Below are 19,899 nucleotides of genomic sequence, written 5' to 3' on the forward strand. Positions count from 1 at the left end.
GTGCATAAAATACCTTGTTAGTATTTTCTGTGCTAAATCTTTTGCCATAGTCTGGAGAACTAAATATCTGATAAAGTTCAAAGCGACTCAGCATTATCATCAGGAAGTGATTTGGATCCATCATAGACACACCTGTCTATTAAAGGAAAAAAAGATTATAGAGAGAAAACAGATTGGGTGTTATCATAGCATGTTTGTATAGTTATATATGATGTTCACAGTATATTCTTCATAAAATTAATTCCTCTCTCAATCCTATGAATGAAGACTTAATATTAAAGTTTACCCTCCTAGGACACCAAAAACAGAAATGTAAGCCCATTTTACAAGCAGAATCCTATGCTTTATCAAGAATTTCTGATGCCCTTTTAAGGACATCATGCAAAGTATTCAGGGTTACTCCTTCTATCTTAAGCAGTCTAAACAAACTTCAGTAAAAGACTTTTGTTTGGTTGTTTTTATCTCTAAAATTTTGTTCCTGCTGGCTTATCTTCTAGCAGGCATAATATTAGTTAGTATATACCACCGAAGATTTTAGAAACAAATTCCAATCCTCTAAAGAAAGGCTGAAGATTGTAGAGCAAAGCTTCCAAAACCTTCTTGGAAAGAAAAATAAACTAAAGTTTCAATGCAGAACAAACATTGACTTTCAGAAATTTCTGTGTCTGAAAACTACTGGCTGAAGTTTTTTCTGTTTATTAAACAAAGCATTTAAGTTTGCCTATTACAAATATTTGTTATTAGTTTACTGTAGTTAATGGGACCATCTTTAAAACAGAATAAATTTCCAAGAAAGCTACAGAGTATCTACCCAAATGGGCAGTTCACAATGATCATTAAATTACAGTTGCAGATCAAGCCTCAGGGAATTATGTCTGAAAGCAGAAGTAACTTGGGGCATGTTTATCCTATTGGGTATTGCTAACTCTAGTTAAGATCTGAGAGACTTCCTGAGAAAATATTTTGCTGTCCAGGTGAACTATGCACCCCAAGCTGCAAATTCTAGATTATATTTCTCTCAGTGTAGAAGCATTACATCTGTGATAGAGCTAAACAGACTGCTGCATTTGCAAAATCTGTTCTGAAGGGGAAAAACAAAAAAATGAACCCATACACTGAATGCATTTCTGACAACGTGCAGACTCATTCAACTGCTAGTACAGCACTACCAATTAGTTAAAATATTGCATTCTTGAAGATGTGGTATATATACTCTAAACAGAAAAATCTTCACTTTTCAAACTGTAGTTAAAAAACAAGTATTACAACAATAGTTATTTCCTTTAAAAACTTTTTCATAATTATGTAGATAAAATATGAAAACTGAAGTCCTTCCACAAAAAAATAGACTTCCTTAAAAAGGTTCTGATGAAAATAAAAATAAACACAGACATCCTGAAAATACTTGAAAAAATGCAAACTGGTATACATGGTTACCTGAAGCATTACTATGTCCTTGTCAAACATCTCCCTCCTGCACTTCACATTATGATAGTAATAAATCTGAAAAAAATACCCAAAATACCACATCACAATCATTAACAAAGACAATATTTCATCTAAAATTATTTTACTTCTGTAAAAAATAAACTTTGCTATACTGTGTTCATAAACAAAAAATGAAACCTGTAATTTGAAAAAAATTTTACAATTACATCTGCATGCAAAAAGCTTTTTTATAAAGCACAGGACAATCATAGTTGCTGGCTGGGTTGCTGTCTGGATTGCTTAAACTTACAAGCAAAAATCTTTTTGAGCTCTTAGCTTATTTTTAATGTATTTGTTTAGCAATTAACTGCTTGAAATTCACAGGAGACAAAGCGCTTGCAGTTGAAGAAATGTTTTTAATCTGCTCCATGAATTGCTCTTTAATCATTTGAGATACCATCTTTCAGGAATTGCCAGTGTCAGCAAAATGTTAATATTGTGACAGAACTATATTTAACCCAAACCATCCCAGGAAGGAACTCAAGAGGACTGAGCCAGGCAGCAGCAATACCACAACCACTGCATGACACTGAAAGGTGGGAAAGTGTGATTCTACCACAATCGAGGAAAAATAAATTGGACTGACAAGTTTCTGCCTAGGCCTGGAAACAACTTCAGCATGCTAAAGTCTCCTCTAGACACATACCATTTCCACCAGAATTACATGGAGACAGCTAGGCATGCCTTCCCTTTCTTCTCCATCCTAATAATCCACACATATAGATGCCCATTTCTATTATTTGGGAAATATCCAAAAGGAGCTAGTGAACATGAGCTCTCCCCATAGCCAAAGTAAAGAGAAAGGATTTGCAGACTGTGGGAGTTATGTTATCTCAGCTAAACCACACTCTTAACTTCAAGATCCTGACCAGGATCTTGGGGAAACCAAGGGGAACCAGGAGAAATTAACAGAGACTTATTTCACTACCAAAAGCTATGCTGAAAATCCAGATTTGATGTGTGTCTACAACACTATGGGCACTGCTATAATTGTACATAACTAGAGCTCTTTTTGTTGTAATAACAACAAAGACACCACCTTATGAAGATCCTTCAAGAGTCAAGAAGTGTCAGAATATAATATATTTGAGCAGTTTAATTCAAACTCCTAGTAAATATACATTGCAATTATCTAATGGAGATGAGGGGCTGATGACACTGAAGGAATTTTCTTCCAAATAAATCAAGTTAACACCTCACAGAATTAAACCTTATTCCTGTTGTAATCTAAGTCTTGCTGAGAAAATCACTTGAGACACTCACCCTGGTGGGTGGTACTGATACCACAGTAATGCATTTTATAGCTGTTATGCTTGAAACACCTAATTTATACAAACACTGAGAACTGAAGCTTAGAAATGAAAGTCTCCAGAAATATTAGAGTTAAAAGCCAAGAAATACTTAGTTCTACACTGCTTCTAATGCTTCTGTGGGGTCTTCAGATTTCAATTACTTTATAAATCTAAACAGCCATAATGCCATAATGCTACATATTTTTATATCTGAGACACTTTTATGTGGAGGTGAGGAATGCATTACCACAGATGCACAGATCTAATTCTGCACTTCCAGGACAGTGCACAATAAAAAAGCTAGCAGTCATTAACTGCATTAACTAAAACTCTACACACCAAGCACTAAGTTCAGTGGTTACTGTAGCAGTCCTGAAATAAAAAAGGAACTTCTGACTGAAAAAAAAAATGAATCAAATATCAGTTTAAAAGCAAAAAGACTCAGATGATGTCAGTGCTGATAAAAACGCCTACCTCACATTGCCTTCCATATGACTGACATAAGTAAAATTTCAAATCAATACAGGAAAAGAAGGTTTTGAGGTCTGAAAGACCAAGAGCTCCCTCTGTACTCAGCACTGGTGAGGTCCCACCTCGAGTGGTGTCTCCAGTTGTGGCCCTTCACTTCAAGAAATGCATTGAGGTTCTTCCAGGCAACCAGTAACAGGACAAGAGAACACAACTTCAGGGTGTGCCAGGGGAGATTCAGTTTGGACATTGGGAGGAATTTCTTCATGGAAATGGTTGTTAAAAATTGAAATGGACTGCCAGGGAGGTGGTGGAGTCACCATCCCTGGAGATGTTCAAGAAGTGACTGGACATGGCCCTTCATGCTGTGGTCTAGCTCACAAGGTGGTGTTTGGCAAAGAGTTGGACTCAATGATCTCAAAGGTCTTGTTCAACCTAATTGATTCTGTGATTCTGTGAAACTATCCTGAGGGAGTTTTCAGGAAAGTGATTCTACAGCTACAGTGCACTTACCTGATTAACAAGAGAGAAACCATTCCTTCTCCACATCCCTGCATGCACTTGGGCACACAGGACTAGGCATCGTAGAGGATGTTCTATTAACATGGGTGGGCTAAGTTCACTCTGCATCAAGAAAATGAAATATTTTTATGTATACAGAGAAAATAAAAGAAAATGGGACTGAAATTAAGGAGTATGATATTTGTGACCATTAAAATATTTGGGCACTACAAAAGACAAACAAATCCAACAAAGAAGTTAGATGAGCCTATTCACAATATTTCAAATTGTTGATAATCACCCTTACATTCTGTCTTTGCTCCACACAGCTACTGCATGAGGGCTTTAGTTTATTTCTAAAGACAGCAGCTTTCATATTTTAAAACATCAACACAGCAATTTAATAACACTGTAATTTCATTTCTTTCATTTAAAGTTTAAGTACCCCTTCTTTCCAAAGACTTCTTCTCTCAGGTCTTATCCTCTATTATTTTACCTTTTTTGACTACCCCTTAAAAAAAATAGCATATCAAGAAGAAGAAGAAGCAGAAAGCAAGAAGCAGCTGGGGAAGAAAATTAGAACCCAGCCCAAGGAGAAGGAATCAGATCCTGCCTGGGACTCCTAAAAACAGTTTCTACTACAAAAAGGAGGTTATGAACCTGAGTCTTAGTTACTTTTACAGAGCAATACTGACTGCCTATGCTCCAGTTGTGAATATCTAGATATTAATCTTTTAAGAGGTAGTTTTACAGACTAAAGATATTCTGAGTAGAATTCACAGTACAAAGGCCTTTTGTTTTATTTAATAGTATCCTACACTTACATGACCAATTTCTTGTTCAGCATTAATTATATTTAATGAATATACAACATTTAATTACATACCAGGGGTAGCAGCTCTGGAAACTTATATGCCACTTCAGTTTTACTCAGCAAAACATGCAAGCCTACATAAAGACATGAAAAAAACATACAGAATATTACATACAATATTTTACATAATTAAAACAAGACAAAAAAGGTCATGTAATTTAATCTCAGACCATTTTCTGGACACAGCTACAGGTCTGCAAATTTATAATCTTGGAGCTACACAGCTATTTCCTGAAAAAACACATTACAAAGAGTACATTTTAAGAGAACTGAAGGTTTCCCACTGTATCTGTATAAGCCTTAAAGTACAAGTGAGATTTTTTTTGCCTTTTTTTTTTTTTTACTCTGTCATGTCCCCACAGTGAGAGCCAAGAGTCCTTGGTCTGACAGGACAAAACAATCCACAGCAGATACTTCATCCTTTTTATCAGTCCTTGGGGGGGTTTATAAAATACCTCAGGAACTAGAATAAGGCCCCTACAATACATATTAAGATTTTCTGGTTTGCTTTCTTTTGAAGTTACAAGGACTTTGCTCAAAGATTCAAATATTCAAAGCTATTTGACACTGAGCTGCATGGCACTTTACCTAAGAATTACCTTTTTCACTTCATTATTTGTGAATTTATTTTTATGACATTCTTTCTGATTCTGTAAACTAAAATTCACAAAGCTTTTTTCAACACAACTGCTGAACAAGATAGGCACAATATGAAGAGAAAGGCATAGCTCAATTTTCTAGTGACACATCTGTTTGATAAATCTGTTCTCTAACAGAATGTTGATTAGTCTATTCAATCTGACAGCTAAACATATTCCAAAGCAGTCAACCACAGTCCATATTTTGTCACAGTTCTTTTGCATCACTTCAGTGGCAAAAGCAGCAGTAGCTGCCTACAACACAAATCCAAAGGCATGAGACAATCTCCCCCAGCCCGAATGATGATAACTTCTCTAGTGCTTGAGAATATCTGGTCTAGAAGCTACCAAACAGCTACAAATGGCCAAAATCCATCTTATTCAGGCCTTAAACAATGCTTGTGTGTGTCTACATGTACACATAAACACAAATCACATTTATAGAGCCATTTTTCATTTCCTGGAATATTTTCCAACTGTTCATACCTGCAAGTAAACGAGAAACTGGGAGATGAATGCTAACTTTTTCCTGAGAAACGCAGTATCTGATGGTCTCAACTGAGTGTCCACACATACTGAGGACAATAGGCTGTTCTCCATCAGTAAATCCACTATGACACTGCATCAACACTGTCAGGCATTTCTTGTAAGCTTCAATCAGTACTTTTTCCTAAAAGAAAGATTGCAGTTTACAGAGATTATGAAACAACCACAGCTCTGAAAAATAATACAGACAACGTAAAAAAGACCTTGAAGGATTTGCAATTTTTACCTTTAACAACAGTCCTGCAAAATTAAGATAAGGAATCCAACAAAAGAGCTAAATTAAGGAGGGCACAAACTGCAAAACTTGCACTGGTATGTCTGATTAGAAAAACAGCCACTAGGATATTGTTTGGGTTTGGGGTTTTTTTGTAACTGACATTATGGTAACTTTCTGAGCAATGATCATGCTAGGCTACTAAAACCTGCACATTAACTACCAGTAACAGATTAAAGCCAGTCTGAATGTTCAGGTATTCCAGGATCACTTATTCCATAGCCATATTTTACCATGGTCAAGTTCTGAAATCCTAAAACTTGAAACACCAACAAAGCAGAAACATGATTTGTAGTCAGGCAGTATTTTGTAGATCCAGGGCCTACTCCTCCATTCCCTCCTCTCTGAAAATTGTAGCCTGATAGTGTTGTGATAATGACAATCTTCAGAAGTGTGACAAAACTCTTTGCAGTATTTGTAAAAGGCTTAACCATGTTGTTATGAATTGGTCAGTACAAACCATACTTGTGTTTAAATACAGAAAAGATTAGCATTTGCTCATAGAAGTTGTCCTTGGCTTATGGTGAAGCTGTGAGCTGTGTTTAGGTCAACTTTCACATGTATTAATATTTGGGTTTTGTCCCTCTTCACACAGAAAAAACAATTCAGAAGGAACTTACATCTAATGCACACCAGTCCTGCATCATTGAAATAACAAGAGTTAATTTCATCTGCAGTGTAAATGCTGCTTCCCACTCTGGTTCCATTTCAATATGTTGTCCTACTTGACGAGTTATTGGATCCATACCCTAGAACAAGAAGAATTATACATTTCAACAATGTATCACTGAAATACACTGACAGCATTAGCAGAGGTGCGAGACAGTGGTTAGCTATCCTTATAAACATATTGTTGCTGCAAACAGGTAAAAAGAACCTTGGGGCAATGAAAGGGAATGAAACCACAAGTGAAGAGGTCTATTTGTGTGTCAGAAACAATTTATTCCTCAATACAAGGAGCAACTCTGCTGACACTAGATTAATCAGATTTTGCTCACTAAATTAATTGTCTTGTCTGCCTCTACAAGCGCAAAATAAGCCCCAAATTACACTTCTCATTTTGAACAGCTCTTCCTTTTCATTGTCCTTTACAACAAAATTTTTAAAAGTGAGGCAAGATGTTATGTTTTAAGAAAATGCAATGGCTCCAAAAGTGATAATGCACTGAAGTTATAAAATGAACATTAGATCCAATTACTTCTATTTTGACATCATAATAGCTAACTTCTTGCTTATATTTTGCCAAATTTTATAATTCACAGTTACATACCTGCATGCATTTGAGTAATTCTAAGAAGGCATCAAAACCCTCCAGGAACTTGCGTCGCAAGTCATCCGACCACTCCGTGGGTTTACTTATCAACACATACCTGGGGAGATTAGACAGATGCAAGTGTTCATTTTGGATTTTTTATTTTTTAACGCCTCTGTTTCTCAGATCAGCACACAGTTAGTATACTTACTTAAGATCCAAAATAAGGCTCTGGACACGTCTGAATTTGAAAGCCTGCAGAGCAGTGTAACGTTCAAACTGAAACCTGCCTTGGATGTCACGGTGCCTTAAGTGGTCCATGAAAGTTTTGATGATAGTAGTCATGAGATTCTCTTCTGTTATTAGCATTCGAGCCTATGCCAAAGTACATTGAAATTTGTAATTAATAGACACAGCTAACAAGATTTTAATACTGCACCATTAAGTTTATAAAATACATTTTTTTATATCCAAAATAATTACATCAATAATTAGAACAGAACACTGAAAAGCACTGTATTCACAGAATCAGAGAAGACAAAAAAAAGGAATCTAGTCAAAAATTATCATAAGCCAGATTTCTTTTTTCACATCCCTTTTGTACGGAAGTCTGTATGTGGTAAGGCTCCTGCTAACCTATATAATTATGGCACAAGACATGTTATTATGTGTCTTATAATTAACTAGCACCTCCCTTTAAGTATGTGTTGTCTCCTCTCAGGTAGTTTGAGCCCTTTAGGGGAGTGACAGCTCTTCTGTTTTCTGTTTACAAACTGTCAAGAGCTGTGGTGTGCAGAGCCTCTTCCGAACCAGTAAGGAACTGCACATTCAATTTCCACATAGAAATTTCATTAAATAACCTCTAATTTCCCTTAAGGTCTACTGGATATATCCATGTGTTGTATGAAACAAATCAGCCAAGTCTGACAAAGATGGTCTTTATCACCCAGCCTAACATAGCCTAATTTCACAACAGAGGAGGGGGCACTAAGTTATGGCAGCTCCTGCCCATGAACACTTCTACAACTCCCCCATTCTGTTTGTTCTCCAGGTTAAATGGAATGAGCCTTGCAGTCCTTGGATCTGGCTAGTAGACTAAACAAGACTAGCCACTCTCATCTACCACAATGACATTGTGGCTCTTGACTAGAGCTTCCAGGTTCTACAGCTGCTAATGATAATCCAAAATAGTTTCTAAAATGCTACTGCAGTGGCGGAAAAGAATCTGCTGATTAACATTTTCCACCAAAAAAATCATCACAGATCAACAGAGCTGCCCCTCCACCCTCAAACCAAAAAAACACAGTTCTTTGAGAGCTCTAACTCTTAAATTATGAAGATCAGTTTGAAAATGTTACTGGAGGATGGCAGGGTGGTTTAAATTCTTTAACTTATTCATTTAGTTAAGAATGAGTGGCTATAAATATATTAAAAATAATACTTAGTTCATTTGGTAGAAGCTTATCTTAATTATTTTCATGTTATAATTACTTTCATGTGATTGACTTCCATGTTGTCAATCTATTCTATCATTCTGCACAACAGTCAAAATGCATCTGCTTTGCTTTTTCTGCATGCTTTTATAATAGAACACATATAAAAAGGGCACTGCAATTACTCCGCCCTGGGAAATCTTAAAAATTACTTTTTCAAAAAGTATGTATTGATACACATATTGTACCACCCAGTCTGCCAAAAGGAAAAATGCCATAACCAATTGAATAATATTAGTTGGTTAAGTCTAACTGTAAGTCTGAATATTGGCAACATTCTTATTGAAAGCATCAAAATTAAAAGAAGCAATACAATATTGTCCTGAACCATGGGAACAAAATCCTTAGCTCCAAATTTTAATTTGTCTAGTTCATAATACAAACAAAGACAGACTTAAAGGAGACTGGAACAAAACAAAAAAATAGTTTCCCAAACAAGCTGGTGAAAGACCAGCAGATTTAGTGAGCTGGGAGAAGGCACAGTGCTTGTAGCACTGAAACAAAAGTTAACTGGAAATCTAAAAGAAGGCAGTCTTGAGACTCAAAGTACCAAAGGAAGTAGGGAGTATCATGAGACAATTCTTGCTTGCATTTGTGTTGATTGGAAAATGAACATAAAATGGATCACTTAAAAAACTGCACCAGAATGGTGCTCTGAAACCATGATATGCAAACTGTAATATAGATTTCTACAAACAGCAAATGTGGCTCAGTATGATGAGGAATTTAAATGTTATGTGAATGTATCTCTAAATAAATATGAAAGCAACTCTCTAAAAAAAATTAAAAGAAAAATGTAAAAAGAAAAACCAGAAACACCGAGCCCACTCTGGGAAGCCAGACTGAAACTTCCCAGTGTTGAACACTTTAACTTCTAAACCCATAGCAATTTATGCAAACAGTCTTACTGTTCTGCATTTCCACAATAATGTAAAAGAAATCTGCAGCCTTGATTTATGAACCTTGAAAGGCTTTTAACAAATAAAGATTTCCTTTTTTGGTCTTTTAGTACTTACAAGAGAAGGCACTGTGAAAATCTGTATCGAGAGGTCAGCAATTGAGAACTCTCTGTCGTGGTCATCTTTCATAAAATCACTCTGCAATCGCTCATAGTTCTATTAAGAAGGAGGCAAAAAAAGGCAAGGAGTGCCAACTATCAGTTTTTAAAAGAAAGACAGGCACTACTCACCAGAGTAGGTACAGTGAAGAGTTGGACAGACAGAGCAGCCACCGATACTGCCCGTTCGTGATCATCCTCCATATAATCTCTCTGCAACTGCCGGTAATTCTAAACAACAAGGGGAAATTCACCTCTAATCCACACTGACCTGATTTTTTAACTTAAATGTCTGCTCTGGGAAACTTTAATGCCACAAAAAAGGGAAGAGTAGCTCTAAGGGATTATTATTATGGGTATTTTGTACAAAGAATATGACAACTTAATCAGCTCACATGTGAGATCTACTCGCTCTCATTTTCACAATAAAGGTAGTATTTTATTTTCTACTCGAGAGTCTGCAGCAAAGTGAGCAGAATTTTGCAGTGCTGATTTAAAGCATTTCAAATACCAGTTAGTGCAGAAATACTAATCAGCATAACTGAATTTCGGCACTATTTCTGAGCAGTGCTGTAACAGCTTACACCTCAACAATGAGCAGCAATTAGCTCTTAAGAAGTGATAGCCTGCATAGCTGATGGTGAAGACAAAAACATCTGAACTGCTTTAGTTCTGGGGCGTCTGAAAGGCGATTTCCTGCCCAGGAGATGAGATGCCATTATAACTAATATACTGAAGAGTAAAATAAGATTTCCAGCATTTCATTTCAAGTTTTCACCTCCATAAAAAGGGAAAAAAAGTGGGTAACAGCTCATTTAAATCACTGTATGCTAACTAGACTCTCTTCACTAGACAGTTTTAGCATTTAATGGTTCTTTGTAAGAAAGATACTTACTCTTGCAAAGCGGATAGCAAAAAGTTTCTTGTATTTCAAATCCATAAGAAGACTGCTCATGAATAACTGGTGATACACATTTCTAGCTCCTGTCAAGAAAAATGAATGAAATATTGCATGTCACTATTTTCTATCAATGTATTATGGAAACATTTAGAAAAGTAAACTTCTACAGAATGAGGTAAATGTGCATTTCAGAGTAGAAGCTGCTTTGATTAAGTCTGTCAGGTGGTAGCAAAGGATGAAGAAGAATAATAAGTCAAAATTCTTCAAGAGGCATTATTTATTACTCCTGTATAAGATAACACTGTTGAATGGGAATGTATATCATCAAATGTAAGGGAAGTCAGCAAAACAAAAACAGAACTCTGTTCCTCCCCAGTATAAGCAGGGGATTTAGATGGGAAAAGAAGAAAACACTATTATGAGAAGTCTTGGGAACCACAACAAATTTTCCTAGTTGTGAACATCTCCATAAAATAATCAGCTAAGCTATCTCTGAGTTTCTAGTCTGTATGGACAGGTTCCCAGAAAGTATTATCAATACAAATGATATTCATCTCTACGTAGCTTGGAAACAAATGCAAATATGCATAATTTCTTCTGTAGGTCACTTTTAAGTCAAAAGCCATGACACTATCTCCTTAATGCAGAGAACTATGAAATATAAGAAAAAGTAGAGAAATATTGATGTCAAAATAGAAAGGCAAAAGTTACTTCTTGCTTACATGAAAGACATTATCCTAAAAAAACCTGTATTAAAGATGTTGTAATACTCCTCAAAAGCAGTACCTTTCAGATTACAAAATTTGCAGTGCCATTCTCAAGATAAAGCTATTAGATAAACAAAACCTAAAATAATAATTTTCTCCATACTACATCCACTTTCCATCTTACTTCTTACTTATTTTATTGGTACTCCAAGAAGTTTCCTAGGCAGACAGATTGTGTCATTCCATACCTGTTTTTTGTGCTTCTCTTTCTTATACCTTGTCTTACATGCCCTTTCAGGAAATTAGACACAGAAACAATGAGGGAATAGAAATTATCTACCTCCCTTTCCACAAAATCACAACTTTTCCAGCTAATTCCATTATATCAAACAGCCTTTCAAAGTTTCAAGAGCTCTAAAACAACAGAACAGTAATTTTCATTGAATGTTCTCAGAACACTTAAGAATACTCATGAACACAAGTCAAAGCAGAAAGACTCTGTCCCTTAAAAATAGGCATTTTGGTAGATATGAAATGGATGCTGAGATCCTATAAAGCAGACAATTTCTCTATAGTTTACTCAATTTCCATTAACTATCACTATCATTTGCATATTCAAATCAGTTTTCATTTGACACCACTTTGAAAAATTAGACCTAAAACCAACTCCATCTCTAAATGGTCTCTGTATGCTCTTGTCTTAAATACACTTCGGAGTGTACCACAAAGGGAGAGATTTTAACAAATTAGGCAAAATTATCCATAATAACACCACAGTAAAAAATGATCAAACACTAGCAGATGCAGTAAAAGGAAAACTCTCTAGCATTTTCCAGAACTTTGAGAAAACTCACCTTTCCACAGTTTAGAATCATATAGCATCAGCTTATCTACAAGAGAAGAATTTTCACCATCTGGCCCTTCTTGCAAACCAACCTGACACAATATTCGGCGAAGGCCATCTTAATGAAGAGAAATGGTTACAAGTTAGTTACAGCTCAAACACAAACATGTGCTATTTTGATGTCCTGAACACAGAAGCCCTCACACTGCCCCCTTTTCCATGACAACTGAATAACAGCACTCATATTCTGCAAATACAAGCACAAATATTTCACACCTTGCAAGTTTCACACTAGCCTTATACAACATAGTGAAAATCACCAAATGCAATTATTTGGTTGAAAGTTATCATATAAAAATGTGTTTCTTTAAAAATGGCTTACTAAAATAAGAAACAGTTATAAAGCAGACTAATTTCCTAGGGTTTAGTTTTCCTGACTAGACTCCTAAGAAAAGGAAACTATAATCTATATATGAAATGACTCATATATTCATGTATCATTTTAAGGCTTCTCTGTGTATTTTTTTTCTAATGGAAAGAAGAAACAACTGTAGCTATATGAACATGCAAGTTATATGCTTGCAGATAAGCCTGCATCTGAAACAGAGCACAGCCCAGACATGCTCCTGATAAGAATGTTCAGCCTGGCTTTGCATTGCAGGTAATGCATATGCCCTTGGAACCATGGGCCTTACAGAGCCCTTACTTCCATACCCTGCTTGGAATCTCAGCTCCTCCGGCAGAGGAGGGTGTGGCTTAGTGCCGTGTACACTGCACCATGTGCTGCATGGTGCAGTAACACACTCTGAGAACCCCTACAGCAGTTTGGGGTTATTCCCTTTTGCCTTGCAGAGTTCAGTTCCAACTACTGTTATGAAGGATAACAAATTAATGGAAACTACTGCATTGTTCAGCAATTGCCCAACAGACTGGAGGAAGGGATATTTGCTAGGAAGGATGGTCAAACTTCTGACTAATTCCATAGCAAGGTTTTTTCCTTTTTTTTTTTAAATTTGTCATTCCTTTGATAGCAATCATCCAACCTAACTCTGGCACAGAAGACCCCTCCACTCAGCCTTTGTTCAGGGACATTTCAGTGTAATCACCCAAGCAGTGCAACTCTATCACCCCAAGTTACAAATGAAGGGTAACAGACTGTTTAAAAGACTGAGCAGAATTTAGTTGTTTGGGTGTGTTTGTTAAAAAGCTAAGGGAAACCAACTCTTTCAGAAGTGCATTTCACAAAACCAGACTCAGTGTACAAGATTGCATCCCAAGACATGGCAGTTCAAGTAAAAGAGCACAGTGGTCACAGACAAAAATGTTATGAGTGCTGTTTACAATCAAACATGCCTTTTGCCCTTCACTCAGCATTTAATAAGCTGAACTCTTCAGAACTTCAGAAACACTACATACACAACTCAAAATTCAATACTTTCTTCTGTAATATGAGACACAATTGACATATGCAAGATACTTTTTTGCAACTGCTATTTAGTGCTGAAAATTAATGCTCATGGCATCTAGCACAAATGATGTGGCACAAGACTGGGCTTAAAATGAGAAAGCCAGTGCCTGCCTACATGTTTCACTGAAAGGGAAATTTAATCACAGAAAGAAACTATCTTCATAACTCCTTTCTATTAATACCTGCTGTTTACTAACAACACTGGCAAATAGCTGAACAAACTGCTACCCTAAGTTTTGTTCAAAAGTTTGATTTACTTATCTTTAAAACTTAAACATAAACTACTTATGTTTCAAAAACGAGAACATGTTATAAAGACCCTGTGCAGGAAATCTTGGCTAGTTTTCCAGCTATCAGTCTAATAAAACACACAGTCTCTGAAGAAATGTTGCACTTATGCAGAACATATGTGCAATATGACAGCTGAGCGTGCTTTGCTAATACCTCTTGCTAATATTGCCAGATTAAAAAAAAATACAAATTGCAAGGGAAACTGTATCTACATTTCTCCATATCAGCAGTTTGTCACTCTTCCTTTTATTTTCCTTCATACCCTATATCTTCACAATCTTATGATTTACCAGGACAATGAGGGAACCAAGTCAAAACAAAAGCTGAGCATTCCTGTAAAATCTGATACTGTACATCTTGATTCCTTTGAAGAAACCTCTTTCAAAAAATCGATTAAGATTTTGTCAGCTTTTATACTTACCAAAACCCTCCACAATTCCTTGCATTTTCTCTGTTCTACTTAGCAAAAAATCTGAAGCAATCACTTTCATCATCATTCATCAAATTACTTCTGAATAATTTTGTTTTATCTAATCAGACAGGTTATTTTCAGCTTACTGCATTCATTTAAAAAGAAGTAGGGACTGAAAAAATAGCTTTTTGGCATACTGCATTTGACAGCAAGTCTCAGCTTCTGTTCAACAGCAGCTAAACAGAAAAGACTATGTAAGACTGGTAGCACTTTCACATGGAAGTTAGGATTCAGAACAGCACTCCAGTAAGAGAAAATAGAATGAAGTCTGACAAGTTATTAATAGCTTTGCCTTATACATTACATATCTGGAATAAGTAGACAAAATTGCTTCAGAAAATCAGCTCCTCTTGCAAATATTCTCTAACTTATCTCAAAAAGGACAATTTTGCCCACCTGAATATCCAATAACACTGCCAAGCCAAGTTAGGACCTTCAGACCAAAGCTCTGATGGGCAACAATAGATGAATGCATAACTTGCACCTTCAATGGCTTTGTCTGACGACTGGTATTTCTCTTAAAAAGAAAAGGAAAAAGGAGGCAATGCATATTTAAGTGAGAACTGGCAGATACTTCTATACAGAAATGCAGCATTCCTATGATTAATTTTGATAATTTATAATAATAATACATATTCCTAAAACCTATATAGCAAAACCCAAAAAAGTCTAAATTTTGTTTATCCTATTAATATTTGAAGGACCTTATTATGCAATATCAGCATATTTAGGTCAATCCATTTTCCACTCTTGGCCTGTTATCAATGCTCACACTGATCTGCTGCATTTTACTGATAAGCAATCCCACGCTCAACCCAAGACAGCTATGCATGTTTGTCCCTCTCAACATGACAGAAAAGTCACACAGAAGCCCTGTGATGGAAACTGACTGTCCACAGATTATTTTCAAAAATACAAATTGAATACACAGAGTTAAAACAAGAAAGAATTTATCCTCATCTATGTGCTAGCAAGCATAGTAGTTAGATATTACACATAAAAGCCATTTGTTCTTTTGCCTGCATGGGCAGCAAGTTAAAAATATTGCACAACACTATCTTTAAAAATATGTTAATGCATTCAAAATATCTTAAATAGTTAAAGAACTATAGTAACTCTAGTTGCAGGATTTGTTTTTCAATGGTTGCAGTACTATACATAAAATATATATTTCATATGATTCAGCACTGCATTGCAGCAGTTAACAAAAAATTAATTATTTTCACATTTTTATATGAAAGAATCTTGCAATATATAGATATTAATATATATACATACATAAATGCATAGATTCAAAATGAAAGCATTTGCAGTTTTACAGCTGGATTCAATCAGCAATAATTTCCATAACTTGCTGTGAAAGACATAACCAACTTCACAGTATATGAGAAAAATTGTAATAATTTATCTTCACTGATCTGAACTAGCATGTAATTCTAAAAGATTTAATTCAAAGTTCCAGGCCACATCTGTTTTATGAAGGAAAAAAATTGTCTACAAACTTCTTTTTAAAAAATTACTTTGTGTGTCAGGTAGGCCATAGTAGGAAAAAAACCCAACAAAAGACCACCAACAACAAAAACCCCATAAACCAATATTTTGATAGCTCTACTCTATTGTAAATAGTATCTCCAACACTTTGTATCATTAAAATATAATGAGTCATTATGATAACAGTATCACAAACTGGGTAGCAAAGCCTCCTTTTGCTTAAGATGAGGCAAGAAAGCAGATAAGATCCCTTACCACCCTTACTTACCACTATGACTGATTTTGCCTGATCACAGTATTGGAAGTCTCCGTATCGAACAGACCTACGGCCCTGCAAATTCAGAAGGATATAACATCACCACCAGCTCCTAAACAAGAAGTCTCAATTCTGTGTTTGACATTAGTACAAAAAAAAAAACACAGTAAAAGCTTCAGGTGCATGCTAACTACTCTGCCTTTCATGCTATTTTCACTTTTTTAAGTACTGTATATAGTTAGACACTTGGATTTCCCAAATGCACCCTTGTACTTTTTAAAAGATAAAATTGTATCACATATTCAGTTACTTGTTACATTAAATTTTCTGTGTATAACACTGTTCTTAAGATGAACAATTAAAATAACTACACTTCTTTTATTAAGATACTGAAAACATTAGTACAAAGGCATTATTCATTGGTTTTGATATAACTTAAAGATATTTCAGATATTTCAGTGCCTTTTAAAAAGCAGATATTAAAGTTAACTGGTCTTTTAAACATACAATTGGAGCACTTGTTTTATTCCAAAAGGAAGGTTTTTACTCTTTCTCTACTGTCAATCCATACAGCAAAAAAGACAGCTGATTGAATTTTTAGTGTATTACAGGCAGGAGAACTCACTGGTATTTTAGATCTGATGCCAAATCACTGCTTCAGGCATAACATTCTCATTTCCTTCACATACATGCTCCTGTATATATGCATTCATGTAAATATTTAGAAGTAGAAGGGATCAGTAGTAGGGAAAAATCTGAGTGTATCCCACAATACACAGCATGTGCTCAGGTCAGCTCATATTCAGGGATCAGATGTGAATCTTTTGGTTACTTGTATAACAAAACATAGAGCAGTGACAGCACAAAACCAAAATGTAGTTCAGTGCTAAGTAATAAGAAGTGGTTATATTTCCTGCTCCACTGACCTTTTTGAAGTACTTTAACCAGTCAAAATGACATTCCCACTGCCCTTTTGGAAAAGATTTTCTCCCCACACCACCCCCACAAAAAAAGACACAAGTCAATAAGCCAAGTTAAAAGGACTCATTTTTCATGCCATCTGCTTACAGGTTCATTACAAAAATAACAAGGTGCAGTTACCCAATGAAGTATCACTTTCTTTAAAAAAAATGCACATGAGCCACACTACAGACACAGTTGACAGAGTGCTTCTGAAACTGAAATACTAGTTACAATTATGTTCAGCATATAGTGACTCTGAACTCACTGTTCCTCCTAAAAACTGTGTTAAATGCCTCTTCTTGCCACTATAATCTGACAATTATGAAAAAGAGAATGAAATTAAATTTTAAAAAGCAACCACAAACCATTAATAGTTCCACAAGTACCAGAACAAAAGCAGTCAGTTTTGGATTTTATCCCTCACACTCAGAGTAACTGGTGTTATTCTGAGAAGCACTTCCTATGTTTGGAGCATATTTAGGGGCTCCTTCAATGTCAGCTCCCTGATTCAGTAATGCAAGGGCCAAAGCTGGCACCTGACCTTGACAGAGGAGTGAGAAACACCTTGGTATTTACATTTACAAGACTAACTAAAATAGATTTACATTGAAACATACTTAGTATCAGGACTAGTTTGGACTGGCCAAATAGTACTTAGGCACTGAGACATTTAGTATTTAGTATTTAGTATTAAGGCATTTTAGGGTATGACACACAGGACTCACAGACTCACATTAACCACACTCTTTGGGAAAACAGACTAAAGTAAGTACAGTCATAAAGCAAACATTAGGTCAAGGTAATTAAAAGTTCTAACAATTAATTCACTTACATCTCTATCTACTGTTGTTGCAAAACCAATGGCTTCCTTCTGTGTGCAGTTGACAGCCTTCTGAAGAGTATAAATAACTTGTTCATAGGTATGGACTTCATCATTAAACAGCATGCAGTAGTAAGTGTCACTCTTCTCACTTCAAAGCAAGGATTGAATTTATGTCATTCAAAGCAAGGATTGAATTTATGTCATTCAAAGCAAGGATTGAATTTATGTCATTTAAAGCAATGTTAAAAGTAAAAGCAAGAGCAGAGGAAAAAATATGAGAAATATAAACCTACTACATTTACTGTACACAAAATATTTCTGACAATTTTAAGAAGGGCAGAAAAGATTCTTAAAATCAGAACTTGCATTTTCAACTGTGAATATCTGTAAGCTTCTAAAAGGCTGAAGACAAATATAATACTTACATCATTTCTAGTCCAGGCAATTCATTTTCCTTTTCCCATGTTAATATATCTACTGCATATTTAAATGCAATGGCAAAAATATTATAAGCTCTTGCTACCATGTCTTCTGGTAAGTGCACAAGAGGATCCTGGAAAGTAAATATAAATAGCAAATGAGAAATTAAACAACATCCAAAACAAACTGACAAATTTGCACCTCTCTTTATCAAAAATGATGTAAGCATCTTCAATGTCTTTCTTTAAATGACTTTTCAGTTGAAAGGAACAGAGTCAACAATCATCCTGTTTTCTTCTTCCAGTTCTACACTGACAGTCACCAAAGCTCTAATCTAACATTCAGTACCTGAATTTTAACTTGCCTCTGATCACCCATTTACATTTTCACACATTCTTCCATTCTCACTCTCCTTGTTTTCACTCCTGCACACCTTCTAAGACAGTTCTTTGGAAGAACTTTAACCTCAGCTGTATTAAAATCTGCTTCATCTGCTATGCCTTCAAAACCATAATTTCAAATCCCTGTATCTTTTGTTCCACTTATCAATATTAGTAAACTGCAGAATACAAACGACCATGCATCTCGTGTCCTGTTTTATATGCAGCATGCATTAAAAGGCATAAGTCTTATCTCTCCAGACTTACACAACATGCAGCACACTGGCATCATGATTTATGATGCACGTCTCTTATATGCTGTGGTATATAAATAATTAACTGTGAAATGTAAATAGGTGTTTCATAACGATCTGTCCACATCTCAGTCTTGCTCACAGAGAGCTGCTCCCCTTTTGTCTGTAGATTGTGCACCCATTTGTGCCCATTCCATGCTCTCCATTTGACAACTGCAGCAGCCCTTACAAACTTAGCCTGCTCTCTTTGCCAGGGCACAATGGAGGCTGCTGCAGGCAGGGAATGGGAACGTGGAGGGGGAGGAAGAGGAGAGCTGCCCCAGCCTGCCAAGTAGAATGGACTGAGTTTTGGAGCAGCAAATGAGAACCACTGGTCACTCTGAATAAAACAGTGCAGGTACCACTGACATTTCTCTCCAGTCCATTTCAAGGATGGTGAACAGAAAACATAAACCTCTTCTCTTAAGGAAGCTGTCTTTTATTACATCAGAATTTTGAGAACAACTAGTTCCTCTTCTATAAACCTGGAAAGGGAACACTGCATGGCCTGCAGGTCACCTCGACATACACTATACACTGGGTCACTGACTCGATTCATCATTTGATATTTTGATGTACGTGTAATTGTTAGACAATTAAAATATTTAACAGTGGCCTAATTTCTGGTCTAGGATTACCTAACACTAAATTCTGTGCTTCACTACAGCTTAGGTTGTATAAAAATGGCCACAATAATCTTTTCTCAA

General features: G+C 35.8%; 1 protein-coding gene across 2 annotated transcripts in view; it reads right to left on the minus strand.

Moving 5' to 3' along the window:
• The window catches only part of UBR2 (ubiquitin protein ligase E3 component n-recognin 2), a 55,340-nt gene that overhangs the window by 24,634 nt on the left and 10,807 nt on the right, over positions 1 to 19,899 (minus strand). The window contains exons 5-19 of one of the 2 annotated variants that reach the window (XM_056488993.1): positions 18,525 to 18,652; positions 18,109 to 18,247; positions 16,326 to 16,388; positions 14,963 to 15,083; positions 12,346 to 12,453; positions 10,779 to 10,867; positions 9,843 to 9,941; positions 7,545 to 7,708; positions 7,352 to 7,451; positions 6,702 to 6,830; positions 5,748 to 5,931; positions 4,636 to 4,697; positions 3,762 to 3,872; positions 1,438 to 1,503; positions 14 to 136 (exon numbers count right to left, since the gene is read on the minus strand). In XM_056488993.1, the coding sequence (XP_056344968.1) occupies positions 14 to 136; positions 1,438 to 1,503; positions 3,762 to 3,872; positions 4,636 to 4,697; positions 5,748 to 5,931; positions 6,702 to 6,830; positions 7,352 to 7,451; positions 7,545 to 7,708; positions 9,843 to 9,941; positions 10,779 to 10,867; positions 12,346 to 12,453; positions 14,963 to 15,083; positions 16,326 to 16,388; positions 18,109 to 18,247; positions 18,525 to 18,652 (1,686 nt within the window). Of the gene's footprint in view, positions 1 to 13; positions 137 to 1,437; positions 1,504 to 3,761; positions 3,873 to 4,635; positions 4,698 to 5,747; positions 5,932 to 6,701; positions 6,831 to 7,351; positions 7,452 to 7,544; positions 7,709 to 9,842; positions 9,942 to 10,015; positions 10,115 to 10,778; positions 10,868 to 12,345; positions 12,454 to 14,962; positions 15,084 to 16,325; positions 16,389 to 18,108; positions 18,248 to 18,524; positions 18,653 to 19,899 lie in introns of both variants that reach the window. The other variant, XM_056488995.1, reaches the window with a different exon arrangement.

The sequence above is a fragment of the Oenanthe melanoleuca genome, chromosome 3 (genome assembly GCF_029582105.1).
Source record: "Oenanthe melanoleuca isolate GR-GAL-2019-014 chromosome 3, OMel1.0, whole genome shotgun sequence".
Lineage (NCBI taxonomy): Eukaryota > Metazoa > Chordata > Aves > Passeriformes > Muscicapidae > Oenanthe > Oenanthe melanoleuca.